Source organism: Phocoena sinus, chromosome 20 (genome assembly GCF_008692025.1).
Source record: "Phocoena sinus isolate mPhoSin1 chromosome 20, mPhoSin1.pri, whole genome shotgun sequence".
NCBI lineage: Eukaryota > Metazoa > Chordata > Mammalia > Artiodactyla > Phocoenidae > Phocoena > Phocoena sinus.
The window spans coordinates 1,890,375-1,906,213 of NC_045782.1; the positions used below are offsets into that span (position 1 = coordinate 1,890,375).

Genomic DNA, 15,839 nt, shown 5'->3' on the forward strand with positions numbered 1-15,839 from the left:
AAACAGAGTTTTGGTATGAATCAGCTCAGTGAGAAGTTCAAAATTAAACCAAGCTCTGGTAATAACAGAGTAAGAAGCTGGCTACAAAGTTAGCAAGGAAAGGTGATGCTGGACCCAAATCTAAGTTCACGCCTCCATCTGAACATAGGTAACTAACATAGTGTTCCTAACTCCTGATCAAGTAGACAGAAGAGTTTAACACCTTCACAAAGAGTCTGAGCAGAGGTTCTCCTATCACATGAAGTCTTTGTGAGTTAACTCAAGTTACAGAAAGCAAAGGTGGTGGAGGAACTGGGAGTCTTTGCCTGAAGAGATAACTGGGGGTGCTAAGTGGCTGCCTCCAATTTGCTGGGTTATTTGTGTGGCTCTTGTGGGCACAGCTGGTGAAGCCACAGAAAAACAGAGTATTCAGTTGGGGGCAAGTCAGAATTTCCTAATGATCACTGTTGTGGACCTCCAGGTAAAGATGGCAGATTGATCACATCCATTCAATTCACTCCTTCCTAAAGTAGTACTTAAAAAAATAACCCAGAGAGTCCGCCTGCTGATGCAGGGGACACGGGTTCGTGCCCTGGTCCGGGAGGATCCCACATGCCACGGAGCGGCTGGACCCGTGAGCCATGGCCGCTGGACCTGCGAGCCATGGCCGCTGGACCTGCGCGTCTGGAGCCTGGGCTCCGCAACGGGAGAGGCCACAGCAGTGAGAGGCCCGCGTACCGCAAAAAAAAACAAACAAAAAACCAAACAAAAAAACCAAAGTCACATGAAAGGGAAAAGTGAGAGAAGAGGCAACAACAAAATGGAAGAGTGTAAATGACTTAGTAGATCCAAAAAAAAGTAATCGATATTCACCTTTATCTTTATTACTTCCTTCTTTCTGCTTTCTTTGGGTTTCATTTACTCATTTTCTAGTTTCTTAAGATAGAAGACTGTGACTTTTCCTCTTTTCTAATATAAATACTTAATGCTATAAATTTACCTATAAGAACTGCTTTAGCAGTATCCCACAAATATAGTTGTCCCTTAGTAATGGTGGGGGATTGGTTCCAGGACCCCTGCAGATACCGAAATCCGAGAATGCTCAAGTGCCTTACATAAAATGGCACAGTGTTTGCATATAACCTACACACCTCATCCTGTGTATCTGAAATCACCTCTAGCTTACTTATAATACCTAATTCAATGCAAACGCTATGTAAATAGTTGCCAGGCCATGGCAAATTCAAGTTCTGCTTTTTGGAACTTTATGGAAATTTTTTTTTTTTAATATATTTTTGATTCGTGGCTGGTTGAATCCATGGATGTGAAACCTTCAGATGTGGAGCCCACGAATAGGGAGGGCAGATTCTACTATGTTGTGTTTTCAGTCCAAAATATTTTCTAATATTCCTTTTGATTTCTTCTTTGACTAATGGGTTACTCAGAAGTATGTTAATTTCAAAATATTTGGGGATTTTCCACATATCTTTCTTTCTCTTTTATTTTTTTCTGGCTGTGCCACACAGCTTGTGAGATCCTAGCTCCCCGACCAGGGACTGAACCCAGGCCCTCAGCAGTGAAAGCCCAGAATCCTAACCACAGGACAGCCAGGGAATTCCCTCCATATATCTTTCTGTTACTGATTTCTTGTTTAATTCCTTTATGGTCAGAGAAGAAACTGTATGCTTTCAATCCTTTAAAATTCATTGAAAGCTTACAGTTTGTCCTCCCTACACTTTGGAAACTGCTTCCAGGAAGTGAACTAGGGATCATCTCAATGTTACCTTCCTTTCAAGGATCAAAGTCCTCTACTGCGTGTTGTCTAATATCTGGAAATAGCTGTTTCATTTAGTTTGTCAGTTTTCTAGTTGTTTATAATGAGAGGGCAATTCCTATAGCAGTTAACCCTTCAACGGCAGAAGCAGAAGCTCCCTTATGCCCTTTTAAATTTGTGTGTCTCTGGGATCTAATTCTCTCCAGTTTTACACACGCTAGATCAGAACACAAGTCATCCTTACCTTTGTGGACTTCTCCAACGGCTGATCACACTGTGCCTGCTGCATAACATCACTGACTATCATTTTAGCAATCTTCCAAGCTAGCTCTTCCTGGGCCTATAAAAGGAATTAAACTGTTGATAATGGTTATTCACTAGCAGAATAAGCAGACATTCTTCATGTTCTAAACACACCTGTATATGCATATCATTTCTACTTATTTGGGAAGAAGCACGTCCCCATGTATGAAAGGACCCGGGCCACCCTCTGGTTGTGATATATTAACATGCTCTTCACTGTCTATCCGACATCATGACTATTTTCATGTTAGGTGGTCAGAACATCTTTCTTTTTCCACTCTCATCTTTCAGTGTACTTAACTATTCAAAAAGCAAGCCTCTCTTCTGAAAGTGTAACAGACAGTGAGGAAGGAAACACTGAGCTTTTGTTTCTGCACTGTTACTGGTGCCTCTGCTGATTAATGGAACCTTGACTGCTTGGATATTTTTCACTGGCCAGAGTCTCTGGACTGAGGACACCTCCACTGCCTCTACCAGGCAACTGTGAGATGCCAGGGAGGGCCCACACCTTCTTGTTACCTCCTAGATAAGGAAGCAGGATGTACCATGCTGCTTAAGCAAGGGAACTAAGGAAAGAGAAACCTCGAAACCTTGCTTAGAGTAAGTGTCCCTTATAAACAGGAATCTGCTGACACTAAAAGCAGAATTTACCTCATCAGTATTTCCTTGCACCCATTTCTTCATAGCTTGAGAGAACATGGATCCTAGTAAACAAAGCCAAAGTTGAATGTAGACCTCATGCATAATTTTACATTAAAAAATGCTCTTATATAAACATCTGTTTCCCAGCTTTTAAAAGATATTCTTTTTTTAAAGATGTATCTTTTTTAAAAGATACTATTTTGGGGGTACAACCTCACCCCCAAATTAAGGAATATTACCATGAATAAAAACTGATTACATTGGCTCCATAGCAGGGTGTTTAACTTGCAAATATTATGGTTTGAAAAACTTTGAAAAGCTGTTTTAGAGCTCTAGATGTTTCTTCTATTCTCCTCACTTGATGAAAGGAACTATCATGTAGTGTTACATCTGCAGTAAACATTCAAAGATCAAATGAAACCATGGCGAGGCTCTGGTCTTGAGATAAGAATCTAGCAGTGCGTCAGGAGATGTCATGTACATCAATCTTTTGCATCAGCTCCTACAAAAGGGCTTCCAGCGCAGATTGTGCTGCTACATGCTGGATCTCTGGCCTGTGTAAATTTGCTGGGTAAGATCAGAGTTTTAAACAGCCATGCTCTGTCCAGGCCATAATACACCTCAACTTCCCAGGAGAGACACAAGTCCATCTACATCTGTACTCTAGATGCTGAGGAGTCACCAAGGACGTAGGCTAGCCTCTATTTCCAGGTATAAAATACACAGCTTATCCTTTCATTAATACATAGGCTCACATCCTAACTTTGCCTTAAACTAAGTGGTTGGCAGATTATTTCTTAGGCAAGATCCTGATTAGTTCAATGACTGGGATACGCTATAGTAAACTGTAGCATTCATGAAAAAAACAAAACCTGGATCCTTTCCCCTTAATATATTTTTTAAAACAATGGCTTTCTTTTTTTAAAAATTATTATTACAAATTTATTATCTATTTATTTTTGGCTGTGTTGGGTCTTCGTTGCTGTGCACGGGCTTTCTCTAGTTGCATCGAGCTGGGGCTACTCTTAATTGCGGCATGTGGGCTTCTCATTGTGGTAGCTTCTCTTGCTGCGGAGCACGGGCTGTAGGCGTGCGGGCTTCAGTAGTTACAGCACGTGGGCTCAGCAGTTGTGGCTCGCAGGCTCTAGAGCTCAGGCTCAGCAGCTGTGGCACACGGGCTCAGGTGCTCCGCGGCATGTGGGATCTTCCCGGACCAGGGCTCGAACCCGTGTCCCCTGCCTTGGCAGGTGGATTCTTAACCACTGAGCCACCAGGGAAACCCAATGTTTTGTATTATTAGCTAAAAGTTTGAACACTGATCTAGTTAAATTTTATAGCCAAGCAGAGCCAGCAGGGCCACAACATTACATACTCTGCCTATAGTCTCACCCCTGCCGCAATGCTCTGTCCTCGGGCTCCCCTGCAGTCACCCTGTTGGCAGCGTACTTGTGAACACTTCCTCCTCCTCTTCTAATGCCCTCTAATGTCTTTGACTCCTGTGCATCCCTGCCCCCTTTAACAAGGAGCTTCATCAGGATTCCATTCCGTTCAGCACTTTCTCTCTGGGGCATCTCATCCCCTCCTGTGGCTTTAACTTCCTTCAAACTGCAAATAACTCAAAAACTTGTCATTGGGTGTCAAACCGATACTTACAAATTGTCCTAAGGCACCTCAAACAGAACATGTTCCGAGTTGAGCTCTTCTATCTCCCATGTACTCTTTTTCTTGTAGCCGCTATCTCAGTAATTAATTTAATCCTCTATTAAAAATTAACATCATAATGCTTCGTCTAGAGAACCGATATTAGAAAACTCATCTGCTTTCCTCATCTGCTCTCCGTATGAAATCTGTCACCAAATTCACCTTGGATGTAGTCTCCTGAATTCCTCCTTGGAACTCTTATAAATCTGACCTTCTAGTTCCTGCTACCACTACCTATCCTCGGGTCCTCTTTTTCTTCTATCTACATTACTAGCAAATTATACTACCTGACTACTACCTGAATCTCTGATACCAGTCTCTCCCCAAGTCCAATTCATTCGCAGACTACAGCCAGAAAAAAGCATCTCACTGCACTCTGCTTAGAAATCTCTGGTGCTCAACAGACAGTACCGCAGGCTTCTTAGTATGACATGCGCGGGCTTTCACAGCGTACACGCGGCTCTATCTCCCACCACTGCACCGGTGCATGAGGAGACTGCCACTGCAGGGACTACCTTCTCACAACATCCTCTACCATTCCTTCTTGTTACACTTTCTCCTAGATGATGTGAAGGTAACCTTTAAAATTACCTTGCTTGCCCTGAAAGCAAAGTTCTCACATTCTCAGAAGCTTCTGAGATACACCCGCCCCAAAACATAGCCCTTTCTTCTGTGCTCTACTATCAGAGCTTTAAAATCCAAAATGAAACTACAGGTTGGTAAATGACAAACATTCTTTGCAGCTGCCCTCAGCAAGGAGATGAAGGGGGACGAAGCAGAGCTGAACTGCAAACAAACGTGGTATTCTGAACCAAAGCTCAAGGCTGCGCTCTATCTGCTCTGTGATCCGTAACGAGTTACCATTTCCCTGATCCTCAACTTCTTCACCTGTAGAACAAGGAGGCGGTACCCACAGATGCATCATCTACGATTCGAATGAGCCAGGGCTTAGTCCCCCGTCCTGCTCAGGTGTCTACTCAAAATGCTACTTCCTCAGTTAGACCTTTCCTGACAACCACTTCTAAGACAGCACTACCCACCACTCTTCCAGTCCCTCACTCTGCTTATATGTCTGTGTATAAACACAGACAGACACACACACACACCGTATTTATCTGTTTACTGCCCCTCCACTATAACGTTAGTTCCATGAGGGCAGGAATCTTATTTTCTTCCCAGTATTTAGAGCAGTAGATGCATACAGTAGGCACTCAAATGTTAGAATGAATGAACAAATGAATAATATGAAGAGACTGAATGAACAGAATAAGCAGAGACAGTGATTTGCGGAAGTTTTTTGTACATCTTACCTTCATCTTTACTCATATATCTTTAATATATCTTAATTCATATAATACAAAAACAAACTGCAAACACCCAACACTTATTCTCTGGAGCAGCAGCACCTCATGAGCTGTCAAAGGAATAAGACCAGCTTCAGAAAAAAAACCCAAACAGCTCAGAGACTCTATTATTACTGGAGACCCCATTACCGTCTCTGACAGAAGCTACCTGATGACAGTGGAGGCCTTCCTGACCGATACCTCCAGAGGTTGTCCAGCACTTTCTCTACACCTAGGCTACCACTGATCTCTTCCTAGTATTCAACTTCTACCCAATAAAAGACACTACTGGACTGTAAGTTTCTTAACAGGCTCTGTATCTTCTAACTGCCCCGTGAGTCTTAGTGCACGGAGGCACTCAATAATTATTTACAGAATGAGCTGTGCAGACTTCCTTCGGTCTTTACACTTTCCCAACTGTGTACCTCAGACTTCTCTGGCTAAATAGGAAATAAAATCAATTTTTTGGATAAACTAATAAAGACAAATAGGTTAACAGGCCCTTTCTTTGTTTAAATTATTTCAACAATTGTTGCACTTTTTGTTTACTCTGTTATTTATATCTGACTCCAAAGTAGATTATTCATAACATAAAAGTGGTGTAGGGCTTCCCTGGTGGTGCAGTGGTTAAGAATCTGCCAATGTGGGAGACACGGGTTCGAGCCCTGGCCCGGGAAGATCCCACATGCCACGGAGCAACTAAGCCCATGAGCCACAACTACTGAACCTGCGCTCTAGAGCCCATGAGCCACTACTACTGAAGCCCACGTGCCATAACTACTGAAGCCTGTGCGCCTAGAGCCCATGCTCCACAACAAGAGAAGCCACCACAATGAGAAGTCCGCGCACCACAACAAAGAGTAGCCCCCGCTAGCTGCAACTAGAGAAAGCCCGCGTGGCAACCAAGACCCAACACAGCCAAAAATAAACAAACAAAATCTAAAGTTAGTAACTATTAAAAAAAAATGTGGTGCAAATCATTACCTAAACAATTCGTGTATTAAAAAATAAGATAAACAGAATAGAAATGCAGTTCAATTCAATAGGAAGACTGCCAATAGCTCTTAATTTTAAACACACTTATCAAAATGGAACATTTTCTTCTAACAAAAGTTAGGATCTTTTACTCAAGATAATACTGTCAATCCAATCACACTGAAAATATTCTAGATATTATCGAATGGACCCACAGTGGTTTCCTAAATCTTCCTGTGTAAACCAACTGTTTGGAAGCTGAGCTCAGTCACAAAGAGTATGTCTGTGTTTAACTCTTGGAATTAACCAAGCACTCTTTTGCTGATTAAACAAAGGATTTCAATTTCAACCTATTAATATTTTCCACATATATTTCATAGTAACTTTCAGCAATTTAGAGGAGATTTAGTAAAATAAAGGGTATCAAGATAAGCCTCAAGTCCAACCTGGATTGGGTATTTTGCCTTTAAATCAAAGGTGAAGAGTATCTTTTCATGTAGATGCACCTTCTGTAACGGTAAAGCAAGTTCAGTAACTTCTGATTCAGAGAGAGACTGTACTGAGACCTGATTACACGAAGCCCTTGCACTCGCTCGTGACTATAAACACAAGGTCAAGAGATGGCAGTTATTTGGCAAAATAGTTTAACTCTTCAACGATCCTTTACTTACAGTCAGTAACTAATGTGAGTAAAGGCTTGATACAATGTATAAAAACACCACAAACCTTTCGATTTCTTTACATCAGGTTCAGGCTCAGATTCTCGGATGAACTGCCCCAAGTCACTAACTCTTCCAAATGTCATCTTCCTAAATAAGTATGAAAAGAACATACTTTCTAAAAATCAATTTAAAATTAAAAAAAAAAATTTTTAAGCATCTTTTCTAGATCTAGAAAGCTAGAAATACAATTTATATCTACCCCATGTTATTCTAAGTGGGGCTAATTTCAAAAAGAACTGTCCCCACAGAAAGCAATCTTTAATTCAATGCAATTCCATTCAAAATCCTCAAAAAGTTTATGAAACATGAGTTAACAGATAATTCACAGTTCTAAAATTCATACAGAAAAGGCACAAGCATAGCCAAGATAATTTCGTAAAAGAAACAAAAAGGTAAGACTTGTCCTAACAAGATAAAAATATAATTATATACATTATAAAGCTATAGTAATAGAAAGCAAAGTTAAAAGGCAAAAAATACAGTGAGAGGTCTTATTTTTAATAGATGCAGTAACTGAGAATTAATAACCATAAACATACAGAATTCCAACAAACCACCAAGAAATTACCCAACAGAAAAATGTGAAAAAGAGATGATAGTCAATTCACAGAAGAAAAACCTGAACAACCAACAAACATGACAAGAGAAGCTCAATCTCATAAGCAACCAACCAAGATTGGTAAAACATTTAAAGTCTGATATTATTTATTGTTGACAAGGATGTGGGGAAAATTAGTAACTTTATTAATGATTGGTAAGAATGTAAAATGTACAGATCCTTTTAAAGGTAAACTGTAAACTGGTTAAGGGCTATGAAAATTTTAAATCTGCTTCTTGGTACCAGGAAATATAAAAGGAAGTCTTTGCTATACTGTGTATCACAGTAAAATTGCAAGCCATTTAAATAATCCATTAATACCAAAATAGCCAAATAGTAACATACCACATTATGGAAGATTTTGCCACAGTTATGAGCTATAATTAATATTATTTATGGAATACTACAACATAGTTAAAAATGAGGTAAATATGTACAGACTAACACAGAAAAATCTCCAAACTCACTATGAGTGAAAGCACAAGATACAGCATAGAGTATAACACCAGTTACATAAAAATAAGCAAACAAAAATATACACAATAACCTAACAGTGACTATCCTGAGAAGGAAGGTGGGGAAATAAGCATTGGTGTGTAATCAAAGGGCACATTAGCCTTATCTGTAAATTTAATTTTTATAAGAAGAGATTAATATATTTGTAATTAAAAGTTAAAAGAAGAAAAAAGAATCCTATGATGCCTATATATTACTTCATTTCCGGCAAAGTGCATCTTATTTTAGAGACAGCCTTCCTAATAAGTCATCAATGAATATATGGGTGCCAATATATCAACTGATACAAATTTGTTTGCCTTTAGAAAAATTTCAGGAAGATGCTAAAACCATAAAACTAAAACAAACACTGAAAACTATCTCTAAAGATGGAGAAAAATAATTATTTCTCTATTTATGACCCATTTTATAATTTTAAAAATATGTATATTACACACTATATATATATTTTACAAATTTAAATTTTATAAATTAAAATATATTTATTTTACGCACACAAAAAACTATAGAAGTAAAACATCTTGCAATTGATAGACTTTCTTAAGTCAGGTTTGAAATAAATGAACCAACCATTCCTTAAGAATAAATATCATCTTTGGGAATGAACTCATTTAGGCTTACTGTCCGCCATTTCCTAAAATAAGAAATAAAGATTACTACAACACCGATACAGCCGAAGACAATGTGGTCAACATAACCTTCTATTTACTTCAAAGTATTTTTCAGACTTCTTGGTCTCCCAAATATCAATTTACTTTCTGGTAAAAGCAATTAAACATGTTGAAATCCCTTTTTTATGGTACTGCCAGGACTGGGGTGCGGTAATCATGCCTTTACACAGGTTTCTGTGTTTTCAAGCCATCTTTAGGGAAGAGAAAGTGATTTTACGATTTGATCTGTGGGAAGGATCAAGAAGTGCTGTAACACAGGAATCACTGTCTTTCTGTTACAGGAAAAAATAAACAACCAAGTTAATTCTTAAATACAAAGGAATCATTTTATTCCATTTTTCCAAGTATAGTTGGTTCTCCGTATCTGCAGGTTCCACATCCACAGACTCAACCAACTGCCGACTGAAAACTTTAGGGAAAAAAAGCCAGAAAGTTCCAAAAAGCAAAACTTGAATTTGCTGTGCATTCCAACCATTTACATAGCATTTACATTGTATTTACAACTATCTACATAGCACTGACATTTTATTAGGTATTATAAGTAATCCAGAGATGATTTATACAGGCTTAAAATACTAGGCCACTTCCTATAAGGTATCCTCAGATTTTGGTATCCGAGGGGGTCCTGGAATCAATCCCCTGCAGTTACTGAGGGATAACAGTAATAGTTATACAGTCCATGATGAATGATATCGGCATCTTTGTAGTTTAGTTTTGGTTTTAAGACAGACTTTGAAATAGCTAACATATGAATCCAATGAAATGTGGAAGAGATAGCCTAAAACACACTATGTAAACGTGACACTCATCAGAGTCGTATATGGTGGTAGAATAATGATGTCAATGATATTTACCGAGTGTTCACTGACATCCGGCAATGTTTTAAATGCTTTTCACGTATTATCTCATTTAATCCCACCAGCCCAAGGAAGCAGGAATATTATCCTCATTTTACAGATGAAAAACCTGAGACACAAAGAGGTTAGGTAGCTTGCCATAAGCGGCTGAGCCAAGACTGAAACCCAGGAAGTCACTCCTGAGCCTTCACCCTTAACCATGCTCTAGTGCATTGCAGGTATATTCAAGAGAGTAGAAAACAATTTTTAAATTAAAAAATAAAAAAGATGCTCACCCTGCATACGTCCGTTGATACAAAGATTCTGGATCCAGACTTGCAGCATCCACAATTATCGCTTCATCAAAATTTTTCAGAATTTTAACACTGGCTTTTTTCACACTAGACTACAACAGAAATTGTGAAATTAGTAGTATGTTATTCAGGAGTCAAATCAGTCCTGGGTTTGGAATAACAGATTCATACAAAATCTTCAGTGTTTGAAACACATGCACTTTTCACTCAACCCTGTCACTAATGAGATGTTTAACAGCAATGATTCTGAAATGTCATCTTGAACATAACTACAGGAGGGAAGCACAATACTAAAGCGTACGACACATGTGTCTACGTGGCAAATGTATTTTCCTTAATGACTGAAGTTCCAACAAACGTGCTTATGTTCCCAAACGTGCAAAACTCCCATTCTTCCAAGCATATGTATCTTGCCTAATAAATGTAAAGCCCAACTTTTACAGGATAAACGTGAATGCTTTTGATTCTCAGTGTGGCCGTGTGACAGAAGAGAAGATAAAGGAAACTTTCTAAAATGACCAGCATTCTATCTCCTACTCCTCATGCCCACAAAAATAAAAAGCAAGCCATAATTGGTACTTCTGTGAAATACGGAGGCATGGGTTGACCCAGAAATTCCACTTCTAAAAATTCAATTATAGACAGACTCACACTTAGGCAAAATGACTTATACACAGGAATACTTATTGCAGCATTATTTCAAGTAACAAAAGACAGGAATACATTTAACATCCATGACTAAAGCATAGGTTAAATTAAAAAAATAATTGAACAGACACTTATAGAACACTCTACAGTAGGGGTAAAAAGGGCTCTCTTTACATGCTGAGAAGGGCACATAATTAAAAAGAGAGGCACCAGAATAAAAGAACAGAGAAATACTTCCATGAGGCCACTGAGGTAAGATACCAAAATGAGATATCACTAGTAAAGAAAACTACAGACCACTATCTCTTAGGAGTACAGATGCAAAATCCTCAACAAAATACTAGCAACATATAAAAATAATTATATACCACAACTAAGTGGAATTTATCCCAAGAATGCAAGGTTGGTTTAACATCTGATAATTAATTAATGTAATATATCATAACAACAGAGTAAATCCCCAAAACCCACATAATCCCTTCAATTGATACAGAAAGAGCATTTGATAAAATCCAACAGCCTTTCATGATAAAAAACATTCAACAAATTAGGAATAGTAGGGAACTTCCTCAGCTTGATAAAGAGCATTTACAAAAATCCCACACATCACAATAAATGATGAAAAACTGAAAGCTTTCTCTGAGAAATCAGGAAAAAGACAAAGATGCTCACTTTCACCACTTCTATACTGCAAGTTCTAGCCAGAGCAGTTTAGCCAAGAAAAGGAAATAAAAGGCATCTAAAGTTGATAAGAAAGAAAACTATTACTATTCGCAGATGACATGATCTTACATATAGAAAATCCTAAAGAATCCACAAGAAAACTATTAGAGCTAACAAATGAATTCAGTAAAGTTGAAGGTACAAGATAAACACACGAAAAGCAGTTACATTTCTATACACTTAGTGAACAATCAGAAAATGAAATTAAGAAAACAATTTCTATTTATAATAGCATTGAAAATAATAAAATACTCGAGGATAAACTGACTCCAGGAGGTGTAAGAATTGTACATTTCAAACTACAAAACACTGCTGAAAGAAATTAAAGATGGCCTAAATAAGTGGAATGATAGTCCATGTTCATGGACTGTAAGACTTAATATTGTTAAGATGGCAATACTCCCTAAAGGAATCTACAGATTCAGTGTAATCCTGACCAAACCGTTAAAGCTGATCCTAAAATTCACATGGAACTACAAGGGACCCAAATAGCCAAAACAATCTTGCAAATGAAAAAAAAGAAAAACAAAGTCAGAGGACACACAGCTCCCGATTTCAAAACAGAGCCTGCAAACCATAGTAATCAAAACAATGTAGCAGGGCTTCCCTGGTGGCGCAGTGGTTGAGAGTCCGCCTGCCGATGCAGGGGACAGGGGTTCGTGCCCCGGTCCGGGAATATCCCACATGCCGTGGAGCGGCTGGGCCCGTGAGCCATGGCCGCTGAGCCTGCGCGTCAGGAGCCTGTGCTCCGCAGCGGGAGAGGCCACAACAGCGAGAGGCCCGTGTACCGCCAAAAAAAAAAAAAACAAAAAAAACCCAATGTAGTCTAAGTAAAGACACACAGGTGATGGAGTAGAGCTGAGAGTCCAGAAGTAAACCCATCTATCTAAGGTCAAATGATTTTCAACAAGGATGCCAAGATCATTCAACGGTGAAAGAGTAGTTTCTTCAATAAATAGTGCTGAGACAACCAGATATCCACATGCAAAAGAATAAAGTTGAATCCCACTTCACATAATACATAAAACTAACTCAAAATGGACCAAAGGCCCAAAACTCTTAGAAGAAAACAGGTGGGGGGCTTCCCTGGTGGTGTAGTGGTTGAGAGTCCGCCTGCCGGTGCAGGGGATATGGGTTCATGCCCCGGTCCGGGAAGATCCCACATGCCGCGGAGCGCCTGGGCCCGTGTGCCATGGCCGCTGAGCCTGCGCGTCTGGAGCCTGTGCTCCGCAATGGGAGAGGCCACAACAGTGAGAGGCCCGCGTATGGCAAAAAAAACCAAAACAAACAAACAAAAACAGGTGGGTATGGGGAGTAACTACTTAATGGACACGAGGCTTCCCTGTGGGATGATGAAACACTGTGGTGATGACTACACAATACTGTGAATATACTAACGTCACAGAATTGTGTACTTTATAATGCTTAAATTTATGTTAAATGAATTTTACCTCAATTAAAAAAAATTGTATTTCTAAACACGATGAACAAGTTGAATGTGAGATTGGGAAAACAATTACATCTATAATAGCATCAAAAAGAATAAAACATTTAGAAATAAATTTAAGAAAAGAAATACTGAATTATACTTGAAAACTACAAAGTATTGTTAAGATGGCAATCCTCACCAAATTGATCTGTGGAGTCAAAGTACTCCCTCCCTATCAGAATCCTGACTAGCTTTGTCCTAGAAATTGACAAGCTGACCCTAAAATTCACATGGAATTGCAAGGGACCTCACACAGTCAAAACAATCTTGAAAAAGAACTAAGTTGGAGGACTCTCACTTCCTGATTTCAAAACTTATTACAAAGCAACAGTTACCAAGACTGGGTTAAACAGATATCATTCGACCCAGCAATCCTACTCCTAGGTATATACCCAAGAGGAATGAAAACCCATATCCACACAAAAATTATACAGTAGCATTGTTCGTAACGGCCAAAAGGTGGAAACAACCCAAATGTCGACGAGCTGATGGATGAACAAAGTGTGGTGTGTCTGTACAGTGGAATATCATTTGGCCATAAGGATGAACAAAATTCTAATACATGCTAAAAACACAGATGAACCTTGAAAACATGCTAAGCGAAAGAAGCTAGTCATAAGGATCACATATCGTATGGTTCCACTTATATGAAGTGTCTGGAATAGGCAATCTATAGAGACATAAAGTTAAAGTAGATTAGCAGTAGCCTAGGGCTGGAGGACAGAGGATTAGGAGGGTGATAGTGAAAGGATACAGGGTTTCTTTCTTGGGTGAAAAAATGTTCTAAAATTGATTGTGGTGAGAGTTTAGCAACTCTATAAACATACTAAAAAACCACTGAATTATACAGTGTAAATGGATAAATTGTATGGTATGTGAATTATATCTCAATAAGGCTCTACAAAAAAAAAAGAGAGAGAGAAAAGAGGAGGATAGTGACCGGAGCGGGGGGGGGGGGGGGGGGGGGGCGCGAGTTTCTGACCTGCTGGTAACGCGGCCTGTGCCTTGATCTGGATGCTGGTTACATGGGTTAGGTCTGTTACCGAAATCCTTTGAGCTGTATGCAGTTATGAAATGTAGAGTTCTCTGTATATGTTATTATACTTCAACCAAAAATGTAAAACTACATTTTATGCTTAGCACCTAGACCTTTTAAGTACCTAAATAAAAACAAAGCATTCCAGCTTATATCAAAAAACGAAATGGCAACCACATTCAGCAGGTCACCTCCTATGCAACCTCAATAAGAGGAAAAGGTACTGAGGACGGACAGCCTTGTTGACGGCAAGAAAACTGCACTGTTTTAAAACTTAAGAAAATTTATCCAAGGCCCAGGGTCAAAAGTTATTTGCCAATAGTGATGAGAAAATAATTATATTATTAAACTTACGGTGGAAAAAAACTAGACAGAGAATATATTCATGGCTCTGCCACTTACTGTGTGACTTCAATAAAATCAATTAACTTTTTACTACCTCCTTACTCTGTTCTTGGGCATAACCCACTTTGTGTGATTTTGCAGACAGTCAGAGAAGGCCTGATATATGAAAGCACTCCAAAAAAACAAAAAAGGTTAAGGAAATGTACAATGGCATTATAGTTCAAAATGAAACCAAAAGCTCTTCAGTGAAATATTAATAAATCTAGGAGTTCACTCAATTATTCTCTAAAAAAGCATTCCAAATTTAGTTACTAAAATTTCCCAAATAATTATACAAACAACTTTTCGGAGGCTATAAATATGTCATGTGATTTGATTATTTAAAGCAAGAGCTGAGTTTCCCTTGTGGAGCAGTGTTTAAGAATCTGCCTGCCAATGCAGGGGACACGGGTTCAAGCCCTGATCTGGGAAGATCCCACATGCCAGAGAGCAACTAGGTCCGTGCGCCACAACTACTGAGCCTGCGCTCTAGAGCCCAAGAGCCACAACTACTGAAGCCCGGGAACCTAGAGCCCCTGCTCTGCAACAAGAGAAGTCAATGAGTAGCCCCTGCTCACTGCAACTAGAGAAAGCCCACGCACAGCAACAAAGACCCAACACAACCATACATACATACATACATAATAAGTAAATAAATAAATGTTTAAAAAAATAAAGCAAGAGCTGCAGTGTCAAGCAGAATAATGGTCTGACATCTTTACAATATGACACACTGTTAATCATCACAAAGACTTTGGTTAGCATATATAGTAAGTAGGCTAATTTTATCTCTCCTTTGTTTTTTCTACCACCTAAAAGCTACAAACGGGATCTGATGCTAAGATCTGAGCGAAACAATCCTGGCGCAGAGGCACAGGGGTCACTACCTGCACAGCAGAGCTGTCGGCCGACCCGGGGTGGGAGTCCTCAGTGGGGCCGGCAGAGCCCAGAGCCGTCAGCAAGACACCTCCTCCCAGGAACTCGTCTCCACGAACCGAATGGATGAGATCATTCAAATATTTATAATAAAGGTTGCTGGACAAAAAGCCAGGCAAAAATACCTGAAGAGAGGATACAATTTATTTTAAAGTTGAAATCAAATACACTAAAACTTTATTTTACAACAAAATTTTACTTTCAATGCTACCAGCTAGCACACGATTTTACTCCTCTTACACTCCAAGT

At 39.2% G+C, this 15,839-nt stretch overlaps 1 protein-coding gene across 6 annotated transcripts in view; it reads right to left on the bottom strand.

Moving 5' to 3' along the window:
* The window catches only part of AKAP10 (A-kinase anchoring protein 10), a 60,997-nt gene that overhangs the window by 8,696 nt on the left and 36,462 nt on the right, over positions 1 to 15,839 (bottom strand). For all 6 annotated transcript variants that reach the window (XM_032615717.1, XM_032615722.1, XM_032615720.1 and 3 more), the window contains exons 10-14: positions 15,542 to 15,715; positions 10,357 to 10,466; positions 7,444 to 7,526; positions 2,708 to 2,760; positions 1,998 to 2,093 (exon numbers count right to left, since the gene is read on the bottom strand). In XM_032615717.1, the coding sequence (XP_032471608.1) occupies positions 1,998 to 2,093; positions 2,708 to 2,760; positions 7,444 to 7,526; positions 10,357 to 10,466; positions 15,542 to 15,715 (516 nt within the window). The remainder of the gene's footprint in view (positions 1 to 1,997; positions 2,094 to 2,707; positions 2,761 to 7,443; positions 7,527 to 10,356; positions 10,467 to 15,541; positions 15,716 to 15,839) is intronic.